The 25,210-nt window shown below is 40.6% G+C and overlaps 1 protein-coding gene across 3 annotated transcripts in view; it reads left to right on the plus strand.

Moving 5' to 3' along the window:
- Positions 1-7,998, plus strand: part of LOC140464074 (katanin p60 ATPase-containing subunit A1-like) — a 47,751-nt gene extending 39,753 nt beyond the window's left edge. For all 3 annotated transcript variants that reach the window (XM_072558768.1, XM_072558759.1, XM_072558777.1), the window contains exon 11: positions 5,190-7,998. In XM_072558768.1, coding sequence (XP_072414869.1) covers positions 5,190-5,388 — 199 coding nt within the window. In that variant the 3' untranslated portion in view covers positions 5,389-7,998. The remainder of the gene's footprint in view (positions 1-5,189) is intronic.
- Positions 7,999-25,210: the final 17,212 nt, after the last annotated feature.

The raw sequence follows: 25,210 nt of genomic DNA on the forward strand, positions 1-25,210 counted from the left end.
TTTTCACATGAAAACTAATCCTTTGGATAATTAGATTAGATTAGATTACTTACAGTGTGGAAACAGGCCCTTCGGCCCAACAAGTCCACACCGACCCGCCGAAGCGCAACCCACCCAGACCCATTCCCCTACATTTACCTCTTCACCTAACACTACGGGCAATTTAGCATGGCCAATTCACCTAACCTGCACATTTTTTTGGATTGTGGGAGGAAACCGGAGCACCCGGAGGAAACCCACGCAGACAATGTGCAAACACCACACAGAGAGTCGCCAGAGGCGGGAATTGAACCCGGGTCTCTGGCGCTGTGAGGCAGCAGTGCTAACCACTGTGCCACCGTGCCGCCCACTAATGTGGTGAAGGAAAAGAATGTAGATGAAGTAAAGAGAACCAGGATAGTATGGTGAGCACTGGGATGTAATGCTAGGGCTTTATTGGTTCTATTGAACAGTTAGTGTAACTGTACACAAAACTATAGATTGGAAGAGGTACCCATAGCACAAAGTAATGTGTTAAGTGACCTCAATAGGGTCAAGATCAAATATGTAACTTGCAGTCACAGTTTTTGTGACTTTGGGCAGGTCTATTTTGTGCTGTGATAAAGGTAGAATTTAGATTTTGTAAATATCAGTTTTGAGACAAATTGAGGAGACAACAATGCATCTACGAACTTTAATACGAAATGAGGTCAGCTAGAAATAGATGATATTTAGGATAGATAAATTATAAGCAAATACTTCGAGAATACTAATGATTTAGAAGGGACAGGCATGCAACCTGATGTTCTGTTAACTAGCTGGGGACTAGATAGAAATGTTCAGGAAGGAGGCAAAGAGCAAGCACCATGAGAAAGAAAATGATGGAGCAGTTAGCATAGGTAGTTGGAGAAGGACCTAAAGATTAGAGATTGTGGAATCAGGATTGGAATAAGTAAGGATTTTGTAATTTCTAGGAGCAGTTGGGAGCAAAAAAAGGAAGAAATGCAGTATCTGTAAAGGTTTCAAGCTTTTAAATTGAGAAATACAGAGTCTTAAAGGAAGTGACAGCAGTGATAACACATGCATTGGTTAAAAATTCCCTGGATTCTGGAAAGGTTCCAGCACAATGGAAAAATGCAAACATAACATCCTTATTCAAGAAGGAAGATAGAAATTACAAAGCTATAAATCGGTTAGTTGAACATCTGTCATTGGGAAAATTGTTGGGGTCTATTATTAAAGAAGTAGGAAGGGAAAATCAAAACACAATCCATCAGAGTCAGCGTAGTTTATGAAGGATGAACAATGTCTTTGGAATCCCTAAAGTATAGAGGTAAAAACAATGACTGCAGATGCTGGAAACCAGATTCTGGATTAGTGCTGCTGGAAATGCACAGCAGTTCAGGCAGCATCCAAGGAGCAGTAAAATTGACATTTCGGGCAAAAGCCCTTCATCAGGGATCCCTATAATATGGAAACAGGCTATTCAGCCCAACAAGTCCACATCAGCCCTCCAAAGAGTAACCCACCCAGATCCATTCCCCTACCCTATTACTCTATATTTACCCCTGACTAATGCACCTAACCTACACATCGCTGAACACTAAGGGCAGTTTAGCATGGCCAATTCACCTAACCTGTACATCTTTGGATTGTGGGTGGAAACTGGAGCACCCAGAGGAAACCCATGCAGTCACGGGGAGAATGTGCAAAATCCACAGTTACCTGAGGCTGGAATCGAACCCAGGACACAGATACTGTGAGGCAACAAAACTAACCACTGATCCACCTTGCCGTCTTGAATGTTGAACTAACATTCCTTGTTGTTGGGAACATGAAATGAGAGAGAGTGCGGACTGCAGATGCTGGAGAGTTAGAGTCAATATGTTTGGCGCTACAAAAACAAAGCAGGTCAGGCAGCACCTGAGAAGCAGAAGAGTTGATGCCCTGGCCACAAGCCCCCCATCAGGGGTGGAGGCAGCTGGGTAGGCGACAGGCAGATGCAGGTGGGGGAGGGGGGCGACTGTGATAGATCAGCAGGGAGGGTGGATTGGACAGGTGAGAAGGAAAATGGCTAGGCAGGATAGCCAGATCCGGTATGAGGTGGGGAGAGGGTAAACCTGGAATCCAGCGAAGTTGCGTCGACACCTTTGACTAATTTGATAGAGTTCTTTTGAAGATGAAACACGTAAAATGGATAATGGTCTTATAGGTGTAAATGGACTTCCATAAGATGTTTGATAAGGTGCTGCATATAAGATTCCTACACAGAGTATGATCACACAGGATTAAGGGTCGTACAGAATGCTAGATAGAGGATTGGTTAGTCAGAAAGAAGAGAATGAGGATAAATGGCTTTTTTTCTGGTTGGCAGGCTGTAATTAGTAGGTTCCCACAGAGCACCATCTTTGGAGCCTCATCTATTTACAATCTATATTAATGAATTGAATGCAGGGATAGAATATACCAAAGCTAGATTTGCAGATGACATTAAAATAGATGGGAAAGTAAGTTGCAAATAGGAAATAAGAAATTTACAAATCATATGGATAGTTTAGGTTGTTTGAGTTTAGAAGGTGGGAAGTAATCTTGAGGTTCTACAGGGTATTGGTGAGTTGGTGAGGCCTCTTCTGGAATATGGTGTCCAGTTCAGGTTGCCCAGTTATAGAAAGGGTACTATTAAGCTGGAGAGGGTTCAGAAGAGATTTATCAAGATGTTACTGGGTGTGGAATGTTTGAGTTATAAAGGAAGGCTGGATAAGCTGGGACTTCTTCCACTGTAGTATAGGAGATTGAGAGATGACCTTGCAGAAGTTTATAAAATAATGAGGTGTATAGATACAGCTAATGCTAATTGTCTTTTCTGGGATGTCTTTTTAAGGTGAGAGGAGAGAGATTGAAAAAAGGCATGATGGGCAGTTTTTATTTAGAGGGTGGTTTACATATGTAATGAACACACTGAGGATGTGGTTACCATTACAACGTTTAAAAGATATTTGATAAGTGCACGAATGGGAACATTCTGGAGTGACATGGACCAAGAGCTGGCAGGTGAAACTATTTATTTTCGGATTATCTTCAGCATGGACTGGTTGGACCAAAGGGTGTGTTTCCAAGTTGTATGATTGTATGTCTCTGACCATGAATGGGCCAAAATTTGGCAGACTGAATTTAATGTGGTTAAGTTAGGTTATGTATTTTGGTCAAAGAATAAAAAATGCAACTTATTATCTAAATTTCAAAATGCATAGATGCAGAAGGATCTCTCTGTTCCATGTGTATGAACTACAAAAAGCTAGTGCAGAAGTACAGCAAGTAATCAGGAGAGAAAATGGAATTTTGGCATTTATTGCTAAAGGAAAGGTGTATAAATGCAGTGATGTATTGTTGCATTGATGAAGACACATCTTGAATACTGTGTAGAGTTTGAGTATCCTGACGAAGCATGTAATTGCTTTGAAGGAATTTGAGCGAAGATTCATTTGGTTAATTCCAGAGATTAAAGTCTTGTTTTATGATGAGACATTGAGCAATTTAGGTTATACTCACTAGAGTTTAGAAGAATGAAAGGAGATGAAACTGCGGAACATAAGATGCTAAAGGAGATGTAGAGCAGATGTTTCCCATTTTGGGGCGATCTAGAATGAGAAATTGGAGGTTTAAGCTAAGGGCTGGCAGATTTAAATTAGGTAAGAAATTACTTCTCTCAAAGAAACATGAATCTGGAATTCACTGCAGAGTGCAGTGGATGCCAGGACACCAAATACATTTTAGAAGGGGATAGGGTTTTAATTAGTAAAAGGTTATGGGGAGCAGGCAGGAAAATGGAGTTGAGGCCAAGATGAGGTCAGCCATCATTTATTTGGATTTCCAGAAAACTTTTGACAAGATGCTGCACAGAAGGCTTCTAAATAAGATATGAGCCCATGGTGTTAAGAGCAAGATTCTGGTATGATTAGAGGATTGGCTGACTGGTAGGAGGCAGAAGGAGACAATAAGGGGGTCTTTTTCATATGAAGCAATGAGTGGAGTTCTGCAGGGGTCGGTTTTGGGACCATGTTCTCATTATACATTAACGATCTGGATGAAGGAACATAGCATTGTTACTAAGTCTGCACATGATCTAAAGGTGGAGGGACAGGTAGTGCTGAGGTGGAGAGGATGCAGAAGGGCTTGGACAAGCTGGGAGAACGGACAAAGAAATGGCACATGGAACGCAATGTGAAAATGGTGAGGTTATGCACTTTAGTGAGAAGAATAGAGGCATAGACTATTTTCTAAATGGGCAAAGGCTTAGGAAATCTGAAGCACAGGGCCTTGGGAGACCTAGTTCAGGATTCCGTTAAGGTTAACGTGTAGGTTCAATTGACAGGTAGGCAAATGCATTGTCAGCATTCATTTTGATAGAGCTAGAATTCAAGAGCGTGAATATATTGGTGAGGCTGTATAAGGCTCTGGTCAGACCACGTTTGGAATATTGTGAGCAGTTTTGGGCCCCATATCTAAGGAAAGATTTGCTGGCCTTGGAGGGGTTCCAGAGAAGGCTTGCAAGAAGGTCCCAGTGAGAAAGTCAAAACTTTCACAGCACCAGCATATAGTCCAAAATGTTTATTTTTTGGACTATAGCCTGGTGTTTTGTGATTTTTAACTTTGGCCACCCTAGTCCAACACCAGCACCTCCAAGTCAGTAAGGAAGTCTGGTCATATAGAATTGGTTGAGGAGTTGGTGTCTGCATGTGATGGAATTTAGGAGAATTGTAGGGGAGTTCTGATTGAAACTTACAGAATACCAAGAGGCCTGGATCGAATGAACATGAAGATATTTTCAATGATAGGAGAGATTCTAGGATCCTCAGTAAAAGGACAATTCTTTAGAACTGAAGTTAGGAGTAATATCTTCAGCCAGATGGTAGTTAATCTATAGAACTCATTGCCACAGATGGCTATAGAGCCCAAGCCACTGAGCGTATTTAAATCAGATTAGTAAGGGAATCACAAGTTACAGGGAAAAAGCAGGAAAATGGGGTTGAGAAACATCAACCATGTTTGAATGGCAGAGCTGTTTCGATGGGCTAAATGGCCTCATTCTGCTCCTATATCTTAAGGTCTTGTGATCGTATTAAATGGGAGAGCAGATTTGAGAGGCTGAAGTGCCTAACTGAATGCCCTAACTCTTGCTGTCTCTAATTTAATTCTATTTCTAACTTTAGGGATGCCTCCATGATGGCCATGCGACGTCGCATTCAAGGGCTAACTCCTGAGGAAATAAGAAATATCTCCAGGGATGAGTTGCAGATGCCAACAACCATGGAAGATTTTGGAATGGCTCTAAAGAAAGTTTCTAAGTCTGTTTCTGCTGCAGACCTGGAGAAGTATGAGAAATGGATTGCAGAGTTTGGCTCATATTAATCCAAATGAAAAATATTTTAGTTATTACCAGCTAAATGTTATTGGAGTCACTCAGGTAAGACAGAAGATTGACTTCTTAAATCACAGGCCAAAAATGAATACCTCCAGTGCCCTATTCAAAAGTCACTTGCTATAGAATCCGTACTTCAGTCTATTGTTTACTTGCTTTTTAGAATTGGTTTTATTTACACAGGGGTATTGAAAAACCAAAGTGAAGATGTTGGAGAATCTCCCCACCAGAATCCGTGATTTTAAAAAATAAATCAAACCAGTTCAAAGAATTCTGTTTAATTCTAACATTGCTTTTCTTTATTTATCGAAGTTCATTTTTTAAATGGTTTTATTTGAGGTCCTCTGGAAAAAATTGCCAGCATAAGTTACTATTTACTTAATGCTGAAGGTAGCTTAAGTGATAACTGTCTATTAATAATATGCAGATACAATTGTCAAGGGCTTCAGCACCAGGTATACCCATTAACTAGAAGGGTCAAGGGGCTAAATTATCAACCTTATTTAGTTGAGTCAATTCTGTTCTGTCTTCAGTATTTAAATCTAGTTAGTAAATGAAGCAACTAAATATTAATCAGAATTCTTTGAATTCATAATTTTAATTGCATTTTGATGGCGGACTTCTCATGTTTGTAATGATTAATTTCTAATAAACTCCTTCAAGTATATGAAGTCACTTGCAGCATGCTATAGAATGAGTCAAATGGAAAGATGAAATTTCCTAACATTCTTAATTCTGATCTTGTTTATTTCCTTTAACTGTCCTTTTTTCCTTTTTTATTTTCTGCTAATCTTTTCCTTCCTTCATCCGTGTTGCTTCAATTCTAAATATTTGAAGTTACTCCGTAAAGAACAAAAGCCATAACACACACTTATGTGATGCAGTTAGAACTGTTGGCAGTATCCTTACTGTCACGTTTGCAAATTGACAATCTGTTCAACCCATTTTCTCATATTAAAGATTCGAAATCCGCACAGCAAGAACTCTATCCTATACCCTGGTTTTAAAATTAGTTAAATACTTGACTGTAGAACACACCCACCATTTGCTTGTACAGCTTTTACATTGCTGCTTCACTGCTCCAAAATTATCACTAGGGCTTATCAAGTCTGCTATCCTGCAGAAAATGATTTGACCATAAGAATAGCAGATTAATTGATTTTTATATTCACTTAAAATGCTGATTGTTTCACACAATCCATGACTTTATAGTTTTGTACACTGTCAAATTTGAATAAAGGGTGTTCAGTTTGAATAACTATAATGTTAGGTAATAGTGTCTGAATTACAGTAAATATTTTTTCACGTTAAAATATGAATGATTTTGAGTGTGGAGAAAAATTAGATTGACACCAACCTTATTCCTGGGTTGATGTACAGTGTGCTATGATGTTGCCATTGACCTCATTGGGTGTGATAACATACAGTACAATGAAATTGTAGCCTGGTTCCAGAATGGTCTGATTTCTTGGCTTCCATTATTTGAATGCATGTATTGTCAAATGGAAAAACTTCATCCATGGGTTTCCACAGTTGCAACTTGAATCAATTGAATTAAATCAATTTAGTCCTTTTTCACCGTAACTTTTCTGCAGGAATTCTGATGTGATAATTGGCTCACCAAACCAAAGTTCTTCTCTTTAGTGTGTGCAGATTGGACAAAATAATTAAATGAATTTAGGTAATATGATTTAATTTGGACAAGACTTGTAAGTAAATCACTACAAGATGAATATTTTGGGTGGTTTACTGGATATAACTTTTACCAAGTATGAATGGCTGATATACCATGCCTCTACTTAAGTGGCAAAGTTAATGCACTGACAATCCTGTATTTGTACTACTTGGCATTGTTGTCATCGTGTGAAGAAGTGGGAAGAATATCCATTTGCCTTTCCAATTATCTCCACTCTCTGGCAGAAAACATGAAGATACAGTCCAGAATAACTATTTGTTAATGAGGCAGATAGTTGTTTAGAAGAAACTATATAAATGTTATTAATTTACCAGGACTAAATGGTTTGATTAACCAGACCCTAAAGTTATTGTACAGTCTTATTTGTTTTCTGCTCATGCCGTTATTTATTTTGATTAAAAACTGAATGCAGGATAATTTTTTAATTATGTCCTTCCATGCGCAAGCAGATTGTGCACAATGGATTAGCGATTATTCAAGAACACTAAACTGGCTTTATATCAAGCTTGTAAAGGGAAAGATGGGAAAAACTGATAAACCTAGAGTAAACTGAAAAAATGGGCATCATCCATTCATATTTTTCTGCAAAAAAATTTATCCATCTGTATATTTGACAGTCCATTACAGTAGATGCTGCCAGGCTAGCTGAGTTTCTCCAGCATTGTGATTTTTGTTGGTGTTGATGTTCTAGTCACCATTACATCTGTGCCAGTTGGATATTCATACTTCTAGCATTTAAAGTCTAAAAGACTTTCCATTTCCCCTAATTCAAATACATTGGCTCATGCTCTAAAGAGCAAGTAATTTATAGAATTTATGCAAAATTGAACATTTGTACTTCAGCTCTGGAAGTGCATGTTACCTTGTAAGTAACTGACTTTAATAAAATGACACTGTGAAAATATTTTGATGTGCTTTCAATTCTCTGCTCAAGGTTTTTTAATGATTCCTTTATTCTGTAGCTCCTCAGTCTGCTTAAAAATAACGTTGTCACAACCAGTACCCAGAAATACATAATTCTGTTGCCACTAACGCATTGAAGAAACAGATTACGCAATCAAAATAAGCTATTCCAGTACAGTTATAACTGGCATCTATGTATGTCTACTTTGTCAGTCCCCTTAAACATCTTATATACAATTAGATCTCCTTTCTCACACCTAAACTCCAGACAGTATAGGCCTAAACTGCTCAATCTGTCTTCATAAAACAAACCTGTCAATGTAGTGAACCTCCTTCTGAATTGCCCCACTATATCCCCACTCAAGTGAGGAGGCCAGAATTGTACACAGTACTCCAGGTGCAGATTCACTAATGCATTGTACAGTTGCAGCAACACTTTCCTACATATTGTGAAAGGAATAGAGTATATAAATGCCAAAATTCCATTTGCCTTCTTTACTACCTGCTGCTTACTAATGTTGCACAAGTCATGCACAAAGACACCCAGATTCTTCTGTATAGAAGCATTCTGAAGTTTCTCTCCATTTAGAAAATTAGTTGCCTTTCTATTCCTCTAACCAAAATGGATAACCTCACACTTAACTCCATTAATCTTGAACAAATTTTGGCCCATTCACTTAACCCATTCATATTTGTAAATGTCTGTATTATCCAAACATGTGACACCTTATCAAATGTCTTCTGCAAGTCCAGGTATACAAAAGCTGCAGGATCTCCATTAGCTGCATTGCTTGTTACACCTTCAAAGGACTGTAGCAAATTAGTCAAATATGATTTACTCTTGGTTATGGACCAGGCCAAACCCCATCAAAATATTTTAGGAGGTAACCTAAACCCTAACTTTTTCTTATTTTAAAGGTGGATGTTCCAGGTGTGATGCAACTGGTCAAACTACTTGGCTTTAAGCAAAACAGAATTTGTTTAAACACTTTATTTGAAACACAAACAAATTAAAACAGAATTTAGAATAACTTAACTATTAAAACTCTTAACCAGCCAGAAACAGCAATTTAACTAAGAAACTCAATGACCAAACATTTTTGAGTGCAATGGCATTTTCAAACTACAGTCAGTGCTACTTACCCAGGGTGAAAATGGCTGTCATGAGGGGCATAATTTTAAGGTGATTAGAGGAAGCTTTAGGGAAGATGTCAGAGGTAGATTCTTTACACAGTGGTGGGTGCATGGAATGCACTGTCAGTAGTGGTAGTAGAGTCAGATACATTAGGGACATTTAAGAGACTCTTCGATAGGCAAATGGATGATAATAAAATGAAGGGTATTTGGGTTAGCTTGATCTTAGAGTAGGATAAAAGGTCGGCATAACATCGAGATCCGAAAGACCTGTACTGTGCTGTACTGTTCCATTATAGTAACATCGCATGAATACCCCTTGACAAAAAGGTAAATTCAAACACAGATTCTTACAGACAGGAGGGAACATCGAGATTTCAAAGAAAAACAGTCAGGAATCATATACTGAAGCTTACAATCCTTCTGATACACTCACATCTTGTGACTGCTACAGCTAAAAATGCTAGAACATGAAGTAAGAGAACTGGCCATACCCCTTCCATTGTTGAACAGTTTTTAAAAAAGAACAGCTCCCTAAACTCTTCAGCACCCTGCCTTTACAACCTCTCCTCAAAAAAAAAACACCAGGACAAAATAACTTTTAAAACAAATTAAAACCTCCACCCCCCTAAAAAAAATCCTTAACATACAAAGATTACTTTGTTTTAAAAGTCTTAGTCTTATTCTATTAGTATGCTAAAATGCATATACGTTACATTTGACTCTAACCATGCAAACATTCACTGCTACATGTTATTCCAGTCGTTTACTCCTGCACCGAACGCCTGTGTTTTTTCATTCAAGTCAAAGCAACATGGTGGCAATGACATTTTCTTGTCCTGCCACCTGCATGATTTTCAAACTGAACAGCTGCAATTAAAGGTTCCACCTAAACAGTGTGGAACTTCTGTTCTTAAATTTCTCCAAATACTTTAATAAGTTATGATCAGGCTATGCATTTGTTTTAGACACATTACTGGCAATATAAACATTGTAACATCAACACCAAGCTCAAGGTTTCCTTCTCAATCGTGGAATACTTTTATTCATGGGAGTTCAGTTTCCTGGAAAAATACCCAATAGGTCTATCTATCTTCTCGTCTTGTAATACCCACCAATACAGTGTACTTGTATCGATAGCCACTTTGAATGGCTTTGGCTAACTCTGGGGCAGTAATTAGCACAGCTTTCAGGCTATCAAACAATTTCTGACAGTCTGCTGTACTTTAATAAGTCAGTGAAGCAACCACACTGCCAAAATTTGGTATGAATTTCCAATAAAACCCACTCAATCCCAGGAATCGCAGTACTGCTATTCTCAATGGTATGGGAATCTCCCCACTAAAAGTTTTGTTTTCACATTCTGTAGGGCCATCTGTCCATGTTTGATAACATGGCCCAGGAACACAAGTTGGGCTTTGGCGAATTCAATCAGCCAAGTTTATCACCTAGGAGAAAGTAAGAACTGCAGATGCTGGAGACCAGTGTCGAGAGTGTGGTGCTAGAAAAGCACAGCAGGTCAGGCAGCATCTGAGAAGCAGGAGAATTGTCATTTCAGGCATAAGCCCTTCATCAGCCCTTTATCACATGGCCTGTCTCCTGAAGTTGATCAAATAATTCCAATAATTACTGCAAATGTTCCTTCCATGTGTAACTAAAAATCGCCAGGTTGTCTGTGTATACCATGCAATTGAGTAATTCAGAAATGACTTTATTGGTTAGTCTTTGAAAAGTACACCAGCCACATTCCATACAAAATGGCATGACTTTACATTGGTATAGTCCATTCAGTGTTACAAAAGCCGAAGTTGTCTTCACTCTTTTGGGTAAAGGTACCTGCAGGTATCCTCTGAGTAATTCCAATTTAGAAATATAAGTTGCTTTTCCCACCTTCTCAATACAGCCTTCCAAACAATGGAATTGGATGTGAATCAGAATTAGCTGCATTGACTTTGCAATCATCTACACACAATCATTAGGTACTATCTGGTTTTGGCTGCATTATTGTGGGTGAGCATGTGCTTAATCTCTTTTGAACCTGTGCCAACTTTAATGGGTTAGGTCTATAAGGATGTTGCTTAATTGGAAAGCATTTCCTATAAATGCATCATGCATAATTGGATCAGTACTTCCCAACTAACTCCCATATATCTCCCCATGCGACAGTCATAACTTCCAAGTAATTTTGATTTTCCTCTTGAAGGTAATTCAAAAATTTATCCCAATTTTTAAGAACTTCCTCATTATTCAATCTATTTTGAGGAATGTCTAATTCAGAATCTTCTGAACTTGGTTCTTCACTGTATTGTAACCAGTAGCACTTTTGCTTTCCTTCCCTGTTCACATGACACACCGATTTCTTTCTTTTTTTTCCCTTTAGGAAAGGTATACCAGGCAACAAACTGGCTATATAATTCGGCCAGTTCAGGAGTCAGGTATCTCTCTCCATCCACCCCCCCACCCCCCACCCCCCCCCCAAAAAAAAAGCCAACAGCAGCAGATTTCTTTCTATCTGTAGTCCTTATCAAATAATTCACCTCACTGAATCTCCTTTCACTTTGATAAGGTCCATCAAAACTTGCTTTTAAAGGTTCACCTATCACTGGAAGTTACACTAACATTTTATCTCCATTGCAAGTTTTTGATTTCGTCTGCTTCTTGTTTCATCATGTGCTGTGATACTTTTAAGTGCTGTCCAGCCAACTCCCCCCCCCCCACCCCATTCTATTTAATTGTTCCCTAAAATTTGACATCTAATCCAAATATGTAGTCTCTGAATTCTGATTCACCAATTTCTCCTTAGTTAATTTCAAGTGGTCGTCTTACCTCATATTCAAAAACTAATTCAAATGGACTGAATTTCGTTGATTCATTTGGTACAAAAAATACAAACAAAATTTCTCTATCCCAATCATCTAGATCCTCATTACTATAAGCCCTCAAATTGGCTTTAAAGTTTGCCACCATTCTAATGCTACCTGCAATTCTGGATGGTAAGCAGTGGATTTGAATTATTCCTAAACTGTCTAACTTTCTTGAATAGTTTTGATGTAAAATTTGACCCTTGATCTGATTGTATCTCTGTGGATAGGCCATATCTAGTGAAAAGGTTGAGTAACTCCTCTACAATCCTTTTAGCTTTAATATTGCATAATGGAATGGCCTCATAAAACTCTAGTGGACACGTTCATTATTGTCAACAAATATTGATTTCCACTTTGTTTTAGGTAGGGGTCCTATGCAATCAATTAAGACCTTTGCAAGATGTTCCTCAAATGCAGGAATGGGTATTAAAGATTTTATTACTGCCTGAGGTTTTCTAATTATCTGATATGTCTGACACCCTTATGCAGTAAAAATGTTTTTGTATTTTGGCTTGAGTTTTTCTTAACCATAAATGACCACCTATTAGTAATTCATATGCCACCCACAGTACCACCTTCCTATAACCTACTGGTAATACATCTTGATGAACTTTTGCCCATTTCTCTCCTGTCTGAATATATGATGTTCTCCATTTCCCATCATAACATTCGGGAATACACTCAGATTCTTTTGTGTACGCTTTTTGATACAATTGCTTCAGTTTTTCATCTTTCTGTTGTAACTCTCAGTTAATTTCTCTGAACTATAAATATCCACTTTGTCCTGCACCTGTTCTTGTTATTTCTCAACCATTTGACCAAACGTCTCTGATAATTGTACTTCAATGTTCTTATCTGTATTCTTTAATTTCTTCTCCTCCTCTTTCAATCGGTTTCAATTTGTGACCTTGTTATCACACAGTCAGGAAAAGTCCCAGGATATACTTCCTGCAATACCTCCGTTGCCTGATCTTTCACTGGCTTTTCAACCACTGTAGGTAGCATTCCTACTGTGATCCAGCTGTGTTGCCACCAAAGACAAGTTGTATTCCAAGAGCCACAAGTTTCTCCAGTACTCCTACCACCATTTCCTTTTCACCGGCTACTCCAACATCACTCGATATAATAGAGCATTTCTCGGCTCACCGTGAATTCCACATACTAGCACTTTTTTCTGGCAGTTGTCCTTCTGAATTATACATCTCCTCATCTCTCAACATCAAAGATTGACATGATCCTATATCTCAATAGTGTAACATCTTTACCTGCTGCTCCTGGCCTATGTGAGTAAACCTTACCTTCACAAGTAAAGGATTTAAGAAGATTTGGTACTTCCTTCTCAACAAGCCTCCTACCAGGTTGTACATTCTGGTGCAGCTTTTTAGCCTCTACTATGCTTTCCTTTACTACTTTAACAAAATTTGCAGGCTTTCCCTGTTTTCCTACATCGTTGTTCCTAGTGCTTTTTCTAAACCACCAACACTGTTACTTCATGTGGCCTACTTTATTGCAGTGAAAACATCTGAGCTTTTTAACTTCTCTTTCATAAGAATTAGCAACAAGGGTGGATCCTGTTCCACCATTCAATAAGATCATGGCTGACCTTTTTTGTGGTCTCAGCTCCACTTAGCCGCCCTTTCACCATGACTCTTAATTTTTGAACAATAAAGTAATTGTCTATCACAGCTTTAAAAGTATTGACTAAGGAAGCCTCAACTATACTGGGCAGAGAATTCCATAGATTCACAACCCTCTGCATGAAGAAGTTCCTTCTCAATTCGATCCTAAATCTGCACCCCTTAAGTTTGAGGCCGTCTTGTCCTAGTTTCACCTACCAATGGAAACGCCTCTCTACTTCTATTTTATCTATTCCCTTCATAATTTTATTTGTTTCTTTAAGACCACCCTTTCCCATTTTTCTAAATTCCATTAATACAATCCCAGTCTACTCAGCTCTCCTCATTATCCAACCCTCTGAACTCTGGAATCAACCTAGTGAACCTCCTCTGCACCCCTTCTAGTGCCAGTACATCCTTTCTCAAGTAAGGAGACCAAAACTACACGCAGTACTCCAGGTGTAGCCTCACTCGCACCTAATACAGCTGCAAGATAACTTCTCTGCTTTTCAAGCTCAATCCCTTTAGCAGTGAAGGGCAAAATTCCATTTGTTGCCTTAATTACTTGTTGCATCTGCAGACCAACCTTCTGTGATTCATGCACAAGGACCCTCTGGTCCCTTTGCATAGCAACATGCTGTAATTTCTTACCATTCAAGTAATAGTCCTTTTGACTCTTAATCCTACTGAAACGGATGACTTCACATTTATTAACATTGTACTCTATCTGCCTGACCTTTGCCCTCTCCTGTAAACTATCTATGTCCCTTTGCAAAGTTTCGCAGTCCTCTGCACTCTTTGCTCGACCACTTACCTTTAGTAAAAACAATGACTGCAGATGCTGGAAACCAGATTCTGGATTAGTGGTGCTGGAAGAGCACAGCAGTTCAGGCAGCATCCAAGTAGCTTCGAAATCGACGTTTTGGGCAAAAGCCCTTCATCAGGAATAAAAGCAGTGAGCCTGAAGCGTGGAGAGATAAGCTAGAGGAGGGTGGGGGTGGGGAGAAAGTAGCATAGAGTACAATGGCTGAGTGGGGGAGGGGATGAAAGTGATAGGTCAAGGAGGAGAGGGTGGAGTGGATAGGTGGAAAAGAAGATAGGCAGGTAGGACAAGTACTGGATTAGTGGTGCTGGAAGAGCACAGCAGTTCAGGTAGCATCCAACGAGCAGCGAAATCGACGTTTCGGGCAAAAGCCCTTCAGGAATAAAGGCAGTGAGCCTGAAGCATGGAGAGATAAGCTAGAGGAGGGTGGGGGTGGGGAGAGAGTAGCATAGAGTACAATGGGTGAGTGGGGGAGGAGATGAAGGTGATAGGTCAAGGAGGAGAGGGTGGAGTGGATAGGTGGAAAAGAAGATAGGCAGGTCGGACAAGTCAAGGAGACAGTAACTGAGCAGGAAGTTTGAAACTAGGATGAGGTGGGGGAAGGGGAAATGAGGAAGCTGTTGAAGTCCACATTGATGCCCTGGGGTTGAAGTGTTCCAAGGCGGAAGATGAGGCGTTCTTCCTCCAGGCGTCTGGTGGTGAGGGAGCGGCGGTGAAGGAGGCCCAGGACCTCCATGTCCTCGGCAGAGTGGGAGGGGGAGTTGAAATGTTGGGCCACGGGGCGGTTTGGTTGATTGGTGCGGGTGTCTCGGAGATGTTCCCTAAAGCGCTCTGCTAGGAGGCGCCCAGTCTCCCCAATGTAGAGGAGACCACATCAGGAGCAACGGATACAATAAATGATATTGGTGGATGTGCAGGTGAAACTTTGATGGATGTGGAAGGCTCCTTTAGGGCCTTGGATAGAGGTGAGGGAGGAGGTGTGGGCACAGGTTTTACAGTTCCTGCGGTGGCAGGGGAAAGTGCCAGAATGGGAGGGTGGGTCGTAGGAGGGTGTGGACCTGACCAGGTAGTCACGGAGGGAACGGTCTTTGCGAAAGGCGCCTGAACTGCTGTGCTCTTCCAGCACCACTAATCCAGTATTTGGTTTTCAGCATCTGCAGTCATTGTTTTTACCAGGTAGGACAAGTGTCATCCGCAAACTTTGACACACTACGCATGGTCCCCAACTCCAAATTATCTATGTAAATTGTGAATAATTATGGTCCCAATACTGATCCCTGAGGCTCACCACTAGTCACTGATTGCTAAACAGAATAGCACTCATTTATTCCCACTCTTTGCTTCCTCTTGTTCAACCAATTCTCTATCCAGATTCTGGATTAGAGTGGTGCTAGAAAAGCACAGCAGTTCAGGCAGCACCACTCTAATCCAGAATCTGGTTTCCAGAATCTGCAGTCATTGTTTTTACCTCATTGTTTTTACCCAATTCTCTATCCATGCTAATTCATTGCCCATAATACCTTGCATCTTTATCTTATGCTGCAGCCTTTTGTGCGGTACCTTGTAGATACACCACATCTACCGGGTCCCCATTGTCCACCTTGTTTTGGAATTCTATGAAAACATTACAAAGATTAGTTAAGCATGACCAGCCCTTCATGTACCCATGCTGCCTCTGCCCAATGGGACAATTTGTATCGAGATGACTTGCTATTTCTTCCTTGATAATAGACTCAAGCAACTTCCCCACTACAGAAGTTAAGCTTACTTGTCTATAATTCCTCATCTTTTGTCTACTTCCCTTGCTAAACAGTGGCATCACATTTGCTGTTTTCCAATCAGCAGGAACTGACACAGAGTCCAGTGAATTTTGGAAAATTATCACAAGTGCATTTGCTATTCCTCCCACCATCTCTTTTAGCACCCCCAGATGCATTCCATCAGGTCTAGGAGACTTGCCTACCCTTAGCTCCATTAACTTGCCCAACACTATCTCTTTTGTGATAATGATTTTTTCCAAGTCCTCACCTATCTTTCTCTCTGTCAATTGCTGGCATGTTATTGTGTCCTCCACAATGAAGACCGACACAAAATACCTATTTAATGCCAGGGCCATTTCCTCATACCCCATTACTAAATCCCCCTTCTCATACTGTAAAGGACCAAAGTTTACTTTCGCCACTCTTTTTGTTTTATGTATTTATAGAAACTTTTGCTATCTGTCTTTATATTCTGAGCTAGTATTTTCTCATGATCTAGCTTACTTTTCTTCATAGCTCTTTTTGTGGCTTTCTGTTGACCTTTTAACCTTTTCCAATCTTCTAGTTTCCTGCTGATCTTGGTCACTTAATTTGCCTTCTCTTTCAATTTGTTAGCCTCCCTTATTTCCTTAGACACCCATGGCAGATTACCCCTTTTCCTACGGTCCGTCCTTGTAACTGATATATACTTTTGCTGAGCACTTTGAAAAATTGCTTTGAAAGTTCTCCGCTTATCGTCAACTATCCCGCCATAAAGATTTTGCTTCCAGTCTACTTTAGCCAGCTCCTCCCTATCCCATTGTCATCTCCCTTGTTTAAGCACAGGACCCTGATATTCAATTTTATCTTTGCACTTTGCATCTGTATTTTAAATTCAACCATACTGTGATCGCACTTTCCAAGAGGATCCTTAACTATGACATAATTAATTATTCCTCTCATTGCACAGGAACAGGCACTTCGATTATCGATTTACCATATAGTTCGCTGTATAATTGGATCTTCCAAAATGCATCACCTCACATTTGACTGGATTGAACTCCATCTGCCATTTCTCCACGCAACTCTCCAATCTGTCTATATTCAGCTACATTCTCTGACAGTCCCCTTCACTATCTGCTCCTCCACCAAACTTCGTGTCATCTGCAAACTTGCTAATCAGACCATGTATACCTTCCTCCAGATCATTTATATATATAACAAATAAGTGATCCCAGCATGGATCCCTGTGGACCACTACTGATCACAGTTCTCCATTTTAAGAAACTCTCTTGCATTACTACTCCCTATTGCCTGTTGCCCAGCCAGTTCTCTATCCATCTAGCTAGTACACTCTGAACCCCATACAACTTCACTTTCTCCATCAGCCTACCTTATCAAACACCTTACTGAAGACCATGTATATGACGTCTACAGCTCTTGCATCATTAATCAACTTTTTTGTCATTTCCTCAAAGAATTCTATTAAGTTGGTAAGACATGACCTTCCCTGCACAAAACCATGCTACCTATCACTGATAAGCCCATTTTCTTCCAGAAGTAAATAGATTCTATCCCTCAGTAGCTTCTCCAGCAGCTTCCCTACCACTGATGTCAGGCTAATCAGTCTATAATTATCTGGGTTATATTTACTACCCTTCTTGAACAAGGGGGCAATAGCAATTCTCCAGTCCACTGGGACCTCACCTGCGTTCAAGGATGCTGCAAAAACATCTGTTAAGGCCCCAGCTATTTTCTCTCTCACTTCCCTCAGTAACCTGGGATAGATCCCATCCAGACTTGGGGACTTGTCCACCTTAATGCCTTTTAGAATACCCAACATTTACTCCCTCCTTATGGCAACTTGACCTAGAGTAATCAAACTTCTATCCCTAACCTCAACATCCTTCATATCCTTCTCCTCGGTGAATACCGATGTAAACTACTCGTTAAGAATCTCAACCAATTTCTCTGACTCCACGCAGAACTTTCCTGTTTTGTCCATGAGTGGGCCAACCCTTTCTCTAGTTACCCTCTTTCCCCTTATGCGAATAAAAGGCTTTGGGATTTTCCTTAACCCTGTTTGCTCAAGACATTTCATTACCCCTTTTAGTCTTCTTACTTCCTCGTTTCAGATTGGTCCTACTTTTCAATATTCTTCCAAAGCTTTGTCTGATTTCAGTATGCTTCCGTTTTCATCTTAGCTGGTCTCTCAATTTAACCTGTCATCCATAGTTCCCTAGTCTTGCCATTTCTATTCCTCGTTTTCACAGGGACATGTCTGTCCTGAACTCCAACCTGTCTTTAAAAGCCTCCCACATATCAAATGTGGATATACCTTCAAACAGCTGCTCCCAGTCCACATTCCCCAGCTCCTGCTGAATTTTGCTATAGTTGGCCTTCCCCCAATTTAGCACTCTTCCTTTAGGACCACTCTCATCTTTGTCCAGGAGTTTTCTAAAACTTACAAAATTGTGATCACTATTCCCAAAATAAACCCCTACTGAAACTTCAACCAGCTGGCTGGGCTCATTCCCGAGTTGGGTTATACATTATATATAAAAACCTCCAGGATGCTCCTGCAAATTCTGTTCCATCTAAACCTCTAAGTGAATCCCTGTCAATGTTAGGAAAATTAAAATCTCCCATCACCACCACCCTGTTGCTCCTGTACATCTACATATTTGTACCTCTATCTCACACTCTCTGGGAGACCCAACATTGTTACTGCACTCTTCCTATTTCAGAGCTCCGCCCATATTGCCTCACTGCTCAAGTCCTCCATACCCTCCTCCAGCACAGATATGATATCCTCTCTGACCAGTAATGCAACTCCTCCACCCCTTATACCTCCCTCTCTATCCTGCCTGAAGCATCCATATCCTAGAAATATTTAGTTGCCTATCTTGCCCTTCCCTCAATCAAGTCTCAGTAACAGCAATAACATCATACTCCTAGGTACTAATCCAAGCCCTGAGTTCATTTGCTTTACCTACCACACTTCTCACATTAAAACAAATGCACTTCAGACCACCTGTCCCTTTGCGTTCATCATCTGCTTCCTGCCTACTCTTCTCCTAGTCATGCTGACTTCATTATCTCATTCCTTACAGGCTTTAGATACTACCATCTTACTGTCCACTAACCTCATTTGGTTCCCGTCCCCCTGCCACATTTGTTTAAATCCTCCCCAGCAGTGTTAGCAAAAGTGCCCCCTATGACATTGGTTCCAGTCCTGCCCAGGTGTAGACTGTCCAATTTGTAATAGTCCCACCGTCCCCTGAACCGGTCCCAATGTTCCAAAAATCGGAACCCCTCCCTCCTGCCTATTCTTTCGTTTCTATTCTGACTAGCATGTGGCACTGGTAGTGTTAAAGTAGAGATTTGAGACAGCCCAGGGAATCCCTTGTGGACACTGACCTGTAAAGGCTGTCTCCAGGTTCATCCCGGAGATCATACTCTTTGGAAGTCTGGAATAAAAAACCTCTTACAGACAGTTTAGTTTAATTTTAGTCATTCCCTTTACTCACTAATGACATCACTGTTACAACATAACACTGATATCTATAAGCTAAACTAACTAGGTTCTAACACCCTAGGAGAGTACCCCAGCAGGCTACTCCGATGTACTGAAACAAAGTGGCTTCCTTTATACAAAGTTTACAAAAACATCACATGTTCTTAATTAGACGGATAACAGTGAAAGACAATAATTATCATTTGGTGTCCTATTCACACAGATTCACCGATGCTAAGGCAAATGTTCTTAATTGCCTTATAGCATCTTGTTATCACTTGGTGAGCCCAGATGTCCCTATCTTCTGCATTCCTTGAATTCCCCCCTTTTTCTGAGCTGCCTTGCCTGTCTATTTTCTAGTACAGTGAATGTGTTCTATAATTCAGCATTACATTTTAGTCTTAATGTTTAAAGATAAGTTTTAAGGCTGTAGACTTACTCAGTAGCACTCCTGAGATTACTACCTCTGAGATTCTACTTTTTAACTTGGCTCCTAAATCCCTAAATGCTGCTTGTAGAACTTCATCCCATTTATTACCTATATCATTGTTGCCTACATGCACCACGACAGCTGGTTGTTCACCCTCCCCTTTAGAATGTTCTGCAGCCAGTCTGAGACATCCCTGACGCGTGCACCTGGTCAGTTCCATTACATACTGTTGAAGAAAACTATCACTCCTAAAGGCTACCCTCATTGACCTGGTTCAACCAATCAACATGTAGATTAAAATCCCTCATGATAATTGCTGTACCATTTTTACAGGCATTAGTTATATCTTTGTTTATTGCCTGCTCCAATGTGATATTATTTGGTGGCCTATTGACTACACCTATCAGTGATGACTATTTAGAATTTCTATTTTCAATCTAAATGGATTCCAGCTTATTCTCCGTAGAACTATATCATCTCTCACCACCGCCCTGATGTCATCCTTAAATATTAGAGCTACACCACCTCCCCCCCCCCCCCCCCCCCGTCTGTCCTTCCGAATAGTCTGATGCCCCTGGATATTTAACTCTCAGTCGTGACCATCTTGCAACGGCTACTAAATTATATTCTTTTACAATGATTTGTGCCGTTAACTCATCTACATTGTTACGAATGCTACGAGCATTCAGGTAAAGTGCCCTTGTGCTAATTTTTGTCCCCTCTTTATGAATTTCAACATAGAGTCATAGAGATGTACAGCACAGAAACCGACCCTTCGGTCCAATTCCCCCATGTCAATCAGATATCCCAACTTAATCTAGTCCTATTTGCCAGCACTTGGCCCATATCCCTCTAAACCCTTCCTATTCATACACCCATCTAGATGCCTTTTAAAATGTTGTAATTGTACCAGCCTCCACCACTTCCATTGGCACCTCATTCCATACACGCATCGTCCTCTACGTGAAAAGGTTGCCCCTTAGATCTCTTTTATATCTTTCCCCTTTCACCTAAATTTATGCCCTCTAGTTCTGGACTCCCCCACCCCAGGGAAAAGACTTTGTCTATTTATCCTATTCATGCCACACATGATTTTATAAACCTCTGTAAGGTCACCCCTCATCCTCCAATGCTTCAGGGAAAACAGCCCCAGCCTATTCAACCTCTCCCTATAGCTCAAATCTCCCAACCCTGGCAACATCCTTGTAAATACTTTCTGAACTCTTTCAAGTTTCACATCATCCTTCCAATAGGAAGGAGACCAGAATTGCACACAATATTCCAAATGTGGCCTAACCAACGTCCTGGACAGCAGCAACGTAACCTCCCAATTCATATACTCAATAATCTGACCAATAAAAGAAAACATACCAAACATCATCATCATTATTCTATCTACCTGTGACTCTACTTTCAAGAAGCTATGAACCTGCACTCCAAGGTCTCTTTGTTCAGCCGCACTCCCTAGGACCTTACCATTAAGTGTATATGTCCTGCTAAGATTTGCTTTCCCAAAATGCAACACCTTGCATTTATTAAACTCCATCTGCCACTCCTCAGCCCATTGATCCATCTGATCAAGATCCCGTTGTAATCTGAGATAACCTTCGCTGTCCACTACACCTCCAATTTTGATGTCATCTGCAAACTTACTAACTATACTTCTTACGCTCACATCCAAATCATTTATATAAATGATAAAAAGTAGTGGACCCAGCACCGATCCTTGTGGCACTCCACTGGTCCCAGGCCTCCAGTCTGAAAAACAACCCTCCACCACCACCCTCTGTTTTCTTCCTTTAAGCCAGTTCTGTATCCAAATGGCTAGTTCTCCCCATATTCCATGAGATCTAATTTTGCTAACCAGTCTACCATGGGGAACCTTTTTGAATGCCTTACTGAAGTCCATATGTATCATGTCCACCGCTCATCAATCCTCATTGTTACTTCTTTAAAAAACTCTATCAAGTTCGTGAGATATGATTTCCCATGTTGATGAGGAAAGCCATGTTGAGTATCCTGAATCAGTCCTTGCCTTTCCAAATACATGTACATCCTGTCCCTCAGGATTCCCTCTAACAACCTGCCCACCACCAACATCAGGCTCACTGGTCTATAGTTCCCTGGCTTATCCTCACCACCTTTCTTAAATAGTGGTACCGCGTTAGCCAACCTCCAGTCTTCTGGCACGACACCTGTGACTATTGATGATAAAAATGTCTCAGCAAGGGACCCAGCAATCACTTCTCTAGCTTCCCACAGAGTTCTGGGTTACACCTGATCAGGTCCTGGGGATTTATCCACCTTTACCCGTTTCAAGACATCCAGCACCTACTCCTCTGTAATATGGACATTTTTCAAGATCTCACCATCTATTTCCCTCCATTCTATATCTTCCATGTCTTTCTCCACATTAATCACTGATGCAGAATGCTTGTTTGGTATGTTCCCCCATCTCCTGTAGCTCTACACAAAGTTGACCTTGCTGATCTTTGAGGGGCCTCATTCTCTCCCTAGTTACCTTTTTGTCCTTAATGTGTTCGTTAAAAACTCTGGATTCTCCTTAACCCTACTTGCCAAAGCTAACTCATGTTCCCTTTTTGCTCTCCTGATTTCCGTCTTAAGTATACTCCTACTGCCGTTATACTCTTCTAATGTTTCACTCGATCTATCCTATCTATACCTGACATATGTTTCCTTATTTTTCTTAACCAAACCCTCAATTTCTCTCATCATCCAGCATTCCCTACACCTACCAGCCTTTCCTTTCACCCTAACAGGAATATACTTTCTCTGGACTCTCATCTCATTTCTGAAGGTTTCCCATTTTCCAGAAATCCCTTTACCTGCTAACATCTGCCCCAATCAGCTTTTGAAAGATCTTGCCTAATACTGTCAAAAGTAGCCTTCCTCCAATTTAGAACTTCAACTTTTAGATCTGGTCTATCCCTTTCCATCACTATTTTAAAACTAACAGAATTATGGTCGCTGGCCCCAAAATGTTCCTCCACTGATACTTCAGTCACCTGCCCTGCCTTATTTCCCAAGAGTAGGTCAAGTTTTGCACCTTCTCTAGTAGTACATCCACAAACTGAATCAGAAAATTTTCTTGTACACACTTAACAAATTCCTCTCCATCTAAACCCTTAATAGTATGGCAGTCCCAGTCTATGTGTGGAAAGTTAAATTTCCCTCCCATAATCACCCAATTATTCTTACACATAACTGAAATCTCCTTCCAAATTTGTTTCTGTATTTCCCACTGACTATTAGGGGGCCTGCAATACAATTGCAATAAGGTGATCATCCCTTTCATATTTCTCAGTTCCACCCAAATAACTTCCCTGGATGTATTTCTGGGAATATCCTCCCTAAGTGCAGCTGTAATGCTATCCTTTATCAAAAATGCCAATCCCCCTCCTCTGTTGACTGCCTTTCTGTCCTTCCCATAGCATTTGTATCCTGGAACATTAAGCTGCCAGTCCTGTCCATCCTTGAACTACATTTCTGTACTTGCTATGATATCCCAGTCCCATGTTCCTAACCATGCCCTGAGTTCATCTGCCTTCCCTGTTAGGCCTCTTGCATTGAAATAAATCAGTTTAGTTATCAGTCCTACTTTGTTCTCTGCTTTATCACTGTCTGTTTGACTCGCTTCTTTTCTCAGCTGTACCAGTCTTAGATTGATCTCTTTCCTCACTATCTCCCTGGGTCGTGCCCACCCCTACCTCCCAAACCTTAGTAGTTTTAATCCTCCCGAGCAGTTCTTGCAAGCCTCCCTGCCAGTATATTAGTCACCTTCCAATTCAGGTGCAATCCATCCTTCTTGGACAGGCCACTTCTACTTCAGAAGAGAGTCCAATGATCCAAAAATATGAACCTGTCTCTCATAGACCAGATCCGCAGGCACGCATTCATCTGCTCTATCTTCCTATTCCTACCCTCACTAGCTTGTAGCACTGGGAGTAATCCAGATATTATTACCCTCGAGGATCTTTTTAAATTCCTGCCTAACATTCTATATTCTCCCTTCAGAATCTCATCCTTTCCCTTTCCTTGGTTCCAATGTGTACAATGATCTCCTGCTGGTCCCTCTCCCCTTTGAGAACATTCTGCACCCATTCTGAGACATCCTTGATCCTGGCACCAGGGAACAACACACCACTCTAATTTTTCGCTGCTAGCCATAGAAATGTCTGTTTGTGCCTCTGACTAGAGAGTCCCCTAACACAATCGATCGCTTGGAACCCGATGTACCCCTCATTACATTAGAACCTGTCTTGACACCAAAAGCATGGCTGTTCATGCTACATTTCCCTGAGAATCTATCACTCCCTACATTTTCCAAAACAGCATACTTGTTTGAAATGGGGATAGCCACAGAAGACTCCTGCACTACCTGCCTACCTCTTCTACCTTTCCTGGATTTAGCCCATCTACGTGACGGTATCTGTCACTTTTCTCCCTTCCTATAACTGCCATTGATCACACCCCCTTGCTCTTGGAAATTCCTCATTGCCTCTAACTGTCATTCCAACCAATCCATTCAATCTGATGGGATTCGCAACCAACATTTATTGCAGATATAATCCTCAGTTTCACATGAAACTCTTGAAACTCCCACATCCGACAAGAAGAGCATATCACTCTATTAAAGACCATTTTTGCTCCTTTCGATCTACAGACCTAGAAAATAGCACCAATAGCAAAACACTGCTTCAGGCTAACTTGAACAAGAGATAGATCTCAATAAAAATATATAATCAAGAAAGAACCCACTCTACTCACTATTGTAGATTTACAGCAAGGCTACACTTAAAATTATACATTTATCTGTTTCTGTGCTGTGACCTTTCCCAAACAGATTCTCCAATTATAATATCTCCTGAGTTATTCTTCCTTTTTATTTCTTTCATTATCTGCCATTTAGTTAAACTCTTCTGCATGCATGCTAACCTGTTGTTTTCCTTTTTATTTCCCACCATACTTCCTGTCGTTTTCCCCTTCACATGCCTCCTGACTCACCAGTTTAAAGTCCTAGTGACCACCAGATTTATCCTTTTCGCTAGAACACTGGTTCCAGATCCCCT

Source organism: Chiloscyllium punctatum, chromosome 3 (assembly GCF_047496795.1).
Source record: "Chiloscyllium punctatum isolate Juve2018m chromosome 3, sChiPun1.3, whole genome shotgun sequence".
Lineage (NCBI taxonomy): Eukaryota > Metazoa > Chordata > Chondrichthyes > Orectolobiformes > Hemiscylliidae > Chiloscyllium > Chiloscyllium punctatum.